This window comes from Primulina eburnea, chromosome 18, assembly GCF_022965805.1.
Source record: "Primulina eburnea isolate SZY01 chromosome 18, ASM2296580v1, whole genome shotgun sequence".
NCBI lineage: Eukaryota > Viridiplantae > Streptophyta > Magnoliopsida > Lamiales > Gesneriaceae > Primulina > Primulina eburnea.
The window spans coordinates 6,548,589-6,555,315 of record NC_133118.1 but is presented as its reverse complement, the minus strand read 5'-3'; the positions used below and the strand labels follow the sequence as shown (position 1 = coordinate 6,555,315).

General features: G+C 35.8%; 1 protein-coding gene across 1 annotated transcript; it reads right to left on the bottom strand.

Moving 5' to 3' along the window:
* Positions 1–575: 575 nt before the first annotated feature.
* On the bottom strand, positions 576–4,577 carry LOC140819076 (limonoid 21-O-acetyltransferse-like). The gene is made up of 3 exons (XM_073179088.1): positions 4,463–4,577; positions 2,982–3,370; positions 576–746 (listed from the first exon to the last, which is right to left on the bottom strand). The coding sequence occupies exons 1-3, from the start codon at positions 4,575–4,577 to the stop codon at positions 576–578; spliced, it is 675 nt and encodes a 224-aa protein (XP_073035189.1).
* Positions 4,578–6,727: the final 2,150 nt, after the last annotated feature.

The following is a 6,727-nucleotide window of genomic DNA, read 5'->3' as shown; positions in this document are numbered from 1 at the left end:
CACACACACGAACACACACATAAAATCGTGAAAAGCTAGGGTTTTGGCCTCCAAGTAACCTTCTCCATTTCTCCACATCTACGAACAATATTTTTGTGAATTTTCACAATTTTCTGGCAAGGAAAACATCTAGCAATCTTCCTCCATTCATCCTCCATGTTTCCCCGTGCCGGTATTTGTTTATATGAGAGTTTAAACGCAAATACATGTTTTAAACCTTTTTTTATGCATCAATATTGTTATATATTGTTATTTAATGACAAATATGCATGAAAAACGTTTTACAACATGAAAGATTTGAATCAAAATCGTTTATACATATGCTGAAATTTTCTGCATAAGTTTCCATGAGTTTTTTATACGTAGGCTTCGAGTGGATCATCCAGGATGTTGCTGTAGCGGATCATCCAGGCCCTTCCACTCGGCACCGTCGGATCACTAAGGCCGACTTTCGTCCCTGATGTTGCCCATCGTCCAAATGCTTTGTCACTTAATATCTTCTCACAGTCCTTCACACCCTGGATTAATGTTTCCTGAATCTTGGAAACTATTTCTTGATACTCAAGACTACAAAACTAAGCTGTTGTGTACTCGAAGCCGAACGCGGAAACCCACGTTCCACAAGTATATTTAGAAACCGGCGGAACAATTCTTTCGCGAACGTTTGCTGCTTGCAAGACTTTGGCAACTCTCGAGCGGCCCCAGAGTTTCGCCATGTCGGTGCGTAGAATGTTAGAGTAGATGCCCTGCAAGCCAATGGTTTGCTAGGGAATTTATTGTCTCAAGTATAATAAACAATCTTTATTTTAATATAATTTAAGATCTTGTTTTACTTTATCTTTATACTCATGCAATCAGCATATATAAAGTCTTTGATTATACTTTAATACAAATGAATCGTAATTCCATGTTGAAACTCATTTGTAAACACTGTATGATCTAAATTCGTTCCTAGTCGATTCAGCCACCTAAAACATGGATAAAAGTCTCTTGATCTCGAGACTAGCATTTGTGATGATGTGTATCGTGTTTCTTGGTAATGGCATAGAGATGTCCAAACATGCAGATGATTAGTCATATGATGATTATATCTAACAACTCTCCATCGGACTTTTCAAGTGGTTATCATTCATCGAGAGGATAATTCTGTTGTTATGATTGTACACCATTAGTACTTACGACCTGGGACAACACTGAGGGTTGTGCTTTCACTCGTTTACCGGCTCCAGGAGAGCCTTCAGGCGGCGAGATTGGGTACATTTGCGACACATGTAGGAGCCAGTGCAATGTAGTCGGGAATTCACCGCTCACCTATGGGTATGGATATCATATGTGATCTAATGAAATAATAGTGCATAAAATCTCTGACCAGAGTATGAGATGTACGTTGGAGAAAGAGTTCTCTAATAGTACATACAATGCCACTATTTGAGTCACATAGTTATCGAATTAATATGCAACTCTCGATGAACCAATGATTAAAGATTCGATCGGGATATATGAGATGAAGTGACCGTACTGTACGTTAATCATAATGGCTGGTTCTTGCAAGCATTATCATTGATACATAGATAATCATGGGACAATGCTACTAGACGCTCTTACCATGATTCGATGGGTTTAATCAGAAATATGATTTCTGACATTCTCATGATCAATTGTTGATACATAGAATGGGGTGAATTAGGGTAAGCCCGAATAAAGGATTATGTCATGAATCACAAAGAGTTGTGAACCCACGGCTAGCTGTGTCCCTGAACCATTGAGGGTCACACAAGTACTTGATTATTTTGTCCCCGTTGAGATAATAAATTTAAGAAGTTGAATTCATTGAGAGAATAAATTCAAGTAGTTGAATTTATATAAAATTATGATATAGTAAATTCAAGGAGTTGAATTTATGATAATTAAATTTTGAGAAAATAAATTCAAGGAGTTAAATTTATGAGATAATAAATTCAAGAAGTTGAATTTATGAATTTATAAAATTTGGAGAGAATAAATTCAAGGAGTTGAATTTATAAAATTTGAGAATTTAAATTATTAAACTCAAATGTTGATTTTATTAAATATTAAATTTTGGATGTGATAAATTCAAAGAGTTGAATTTATAATTTAAATATTAAATTCAAATGTTGAATTTATAAAGATTTAAATTAAATGTAATGGGTATATGTATAATGGGCTTGTAAGAGTACAAGACCAACATATATATTATGAAGGTTCTTAATAGGACTTTAAAAGATTAATTAATTAATTAAACTAGTTGGACTAGAGTAATTAATTGATTAAGCACATTAAGTATTTAATTTAATTAATGAGCCCTTAGCTTATATATGTGTGTATTAGGTTTAGTGTCAACACAATTATTAACACTTATGATTTCGAAACCCTAGCCTCCACCAAGGATTTCGAAAAATTGCTCTCTTTTTTCTTCAAAATTTTCGGCCATCACCTTTGGTTTTTCAAAGGGTTTTGAGCCTCCTCTCGTTTAATTAATCTCAATGAAAAATCTTTCTAAATTTCTAGTGCAATTTAGAAGAGGAACAAGTAATCCGGTCGTGGATCTGATTCGAAGATTGAAGAAAGGAGATTCAAAGAACGTACGTGGGATTTACAACAAGAGCTGCGTTCCCCTATACCGGCGTAGTTGGAGCCAAGTGAATATTCACTAAGATAAAAGTTTTCAACATCCTATATATATTTATTTATTAAAACCATACGAGTGATCAAAAAAATATTTGATTTTCAAAATAAAATAAAATTTTAAAATTTTCGCTGTGTTTGGACACGAGAAAACCGAGATCCAATAAGAATAGCTTGTGTTATGAGTGCTGACACCACAGTAACCCTCGAGGGTGGCCTCTCAGTACTTGTGTTCTGTTTCCACCTAGGGTTGGCTCTGTCGCGTAGCCTAGATATGGTATCCTTATCAAACACAAATCTTTAATAACGATACTATGGTCCGGAACTCTATAAACCTCGAAATAGAGTGGAGCCGCATCCTCAGCCGGGAATATGGAGGTAGAATCGAAATCCGACTTAACAATCGTGTTCAAACCAGTAGCATCATTGTACCATGCCGCCAGGAACATGCTCATCGAGTACGAGTCGAAAATCCTATACAACACGCACATGCCGATGGCAAGGCCGCTGCCTTGGAACTTGTTGAGCTGAACTGCGAGCATTGGGTCTGTGGGGTCGTCAGCCTCGCCTACTCCTTCGAGTAGGAGGTTGTTAAGCCAACTAAACTCGGAATTCACAGGAGGATTCAAGATTTGATGGAGCTCGCAGTCAACTCGTGCTTCTAAAAACAAAGCACCCTCATCATTAAAATCAACACAAGGTTTATCCTTGACGTATCTCCCAGCTAGTGGGTAAAAAAGTGTCAAAACTAGAGCAAGTGATTATTCAAAGTTTTTGGTCATTTTTTCATCAAACGATTAATAATAGAGGATTCGAATGACATGCATGGTTGGGTTGATCTCATCCATTTCAAAGATTGTAACGCCCCGAAAATTTTAAGGTTCACGCAACCACATGCATGCAATTATTAAATTCTGTTGTATTTTAATTAAAAGTTTTAATTGCATGAATTAATTATGTTATGCATATTGACATGTTTAAAATATAATTTTTATGGTGGCATTAAAATGTTTTTTTAAAGGTTATTAGAGTTGCGATTGAAAAACGGGACCGAGGGCTGAAAAACGTAAAATGTTTTTATTAAATAATTGTTTTTAATTATTTAAAATATGGTTGTTGCTTTTTCATATTTTTGAAAATAAGAAGTTTTGAGGACGGGACGTAAATTTTATCGGTGTTGGTTTTTCAACAAAAATACGAATTTTTTTGGCAACCCGACTAATAAATTCACAAATTTATTTAAACAAAATTATTATCAAATTTTACTTAAATCCTAATCAAGCACTAATGGGCCTAATTGGGGGCTTGATGGACCTAAGCTTAATCAAGCAAGTAATTAGTATTTAAATATGTTAAACCCTCCCCAAACCCCTACTCCACCCACGCCACCAATCAGAATTTTTGCTCCCGCAAACATTCCAATACACGACACAACACACACAATTCAAGAGATAATAATCAAGAAAGCTCAAGGAAATTCAAGCCAAGGTTCTTGCCCGTTCTTCGCAAATCGTCAACGATTTTTTGTGCGTTAAGTATGCAAAGGCACGTCATATTCTTCTTTTACTCATAATCACACCATATTAAGATTTTATGCATGAAAAGATTGAAAACAAGAGACACTTTTGTTCAAGTTTCGTTTTTTGCATATAACATGAAATTTCAAGTAGGATTTTTTATCCAAATTGTGTTGTTTATGTACATAAATGGGCTGCCATGATTAGGAAGTGATATGGTATTGTTTTACACGAATTTAAGGTGTCCTAGAACCACTCAACACTCTGCAACATGAATCGAAAACAAGCAGGAACCAAACCTGGCATATGTTGATCATATGGTTCGGTTCTCATGAGGGATGTCTTAGCTGGGGCTTGGTTAGGACCAGGACCGAGCTTGGACCATGGGTGAGGCAAGAGCAGGGTCCAAGCCATTCTAGGACGTGAGCTTAGATGGCTGGGAGGAGTCCTATCCATCTAGGACTCCTACCCGAGAAAGGAAATCAGACGTGCGCAGGGTTCAGCGCTTGAGTAGGGCTAAGGGGCTCGGTCTAGGGTCTTTCGGGCTGGGCTAGGGTGCAACCATAGGGTCCTAAGAGAGTGCTTAAGGGTTAGGTCCAGGGGCTAAGTCGGTTGGCCAGGTCCTAAGCAAGCATGAAGAATCCTTCACCAAAGGGGGTTCTCGACAGCACCTGTTGGGGTTTGCAAGCTTCAGTTTTGGGGCTGGGTTTGGGTCCTGTGGGTTCCTAAGTGGTTTGAGAATGGGTTGGCTCAAGGTAGCTCGGGCATGCCTCGTGAAAATCGAACCTTGGCTCGGAGTCGATACATGTAGGTCAAGATATGGTTTGTAAAGGCTAAAATAATTGAAACATGGCTCACGGGGGTCGAGTCGTGGTTCACGAGGGCTAAAATACTATAAAAATATTAAATTTTGAATTTAGGACTTTTATATTCAAATTTGGGATTTTTCGGAATTAAAACGCATTCAAAACGTCTTACGAATTAATTAAAAAGCCTAGTTATTAAGCTAAATAAAGTTATGAGAAATTTAATTAAGCTTAAATAATTATTTGTTACATGTTAGAGTCAAATAAATTAAGAAAAAGTCAAACACGTAAAATGTCACATCTAGGGGTATAACGGTCTTTTTACATCGAAAAATTAGTAAACGTCATGGCAGTGCTCTAATTGCTGTTTTATATGCTAATATGATTACGTCACATGTTCATGAATTTTTATATGTCAAAATATGGTTTTTAAATGTTCATGAATTAATAAGGGTTAAATTAGACATTTAAAAGATATGTTGTATGCTTGGTTTAAAAATAAAATGATATTATATGCATGTTTTATTAAGTGATGGAAATACGACATGTTGAAGGACGTGAAAGGGATTGTGACTAAATATGTGACATGTTGGAAATATCGTGATGGTTATGGTCCTAGTGGGATCCCGACGATCGTGTTTCCATTTGATAAAAAACGAATACGAATACGAATATGTGATACGAATACGAATACGAATACATTGATATGTTGTCCATGGACTCGGTTGACCGGTGACAGTGTTGCTGAGGTCCCCGCCGCCCAGTACTGTGGTTTTCTTTAGATGGATCCATCGCCCCGCCCAATACGATCAAGAATACGAGTCACAATCACGATCTGAATTCAACAAACATGAACACGGATATTAATATGGATACGAATATGGATATGATATGAATATGTTTATGTGATATGTTTATGTTTATGAAAATGTTAAGTTTAAAGTTTATGCATTTTTCATGAAAATGATATTTTAAGTACAAGTATTTTTCATTGTTGTTTGTGAACTTTATTACGTATTATTTGTTATCAAGGATATGATGTGTTGAGTCTTTAGACTCACTAGATGTGTATGATGCATGTGACATTAATAACTATGATATTGGAGGTCTTGATGGGTGACTTGCTGGACTGTCGGTGCATATAACCCCAGGACCAGCACTTCTATTTTTCGCATTTAAGTTTATGATTTTAAGTTAAAGATTTTTACGACATTTTATTTATGCTTTTGAAAGATTTTGAGAGGTTTAGTATGAGCTATACTTTTCAACATTTATTGCTTTTTAGGTTTGTAAAATGTTTTACGATTTCGTGTTTGACTACTCCAATTGGATTTTCAAGTACTAATTGGATGTTTTATTTTAAAATAATGCAAAAGTATTTTTATGATCAAGTATATGCAATGGCCGAATTTGTGAGGGTTTTTTTTTTTAAAAAAAATTCTAGTACTTTTGAAGAAAACGAATAAGCAGACGTTTCGTTTGGTATCAGAGCAATGGTTCTGTAAAGGGTTGTGCCACCATCAGTGCCGAGAAGCTCAGTCGTCAAGCCTCAAACTTTTAAGTTTACATGCTTTATCTGATTTTAAGATGTTACCTGCATAAGTATATGAATTATATGTGTATGTCACATGTTTAATATCGCTATGAGGATATATGATTTTGAATTTTATACGTGATAAGATATGAAATAAGAAATTATTTGATTTAAACGCATGTTGGTTTTGTGGTGAAATTGGACAATGTTGAATTTTGGGTTTT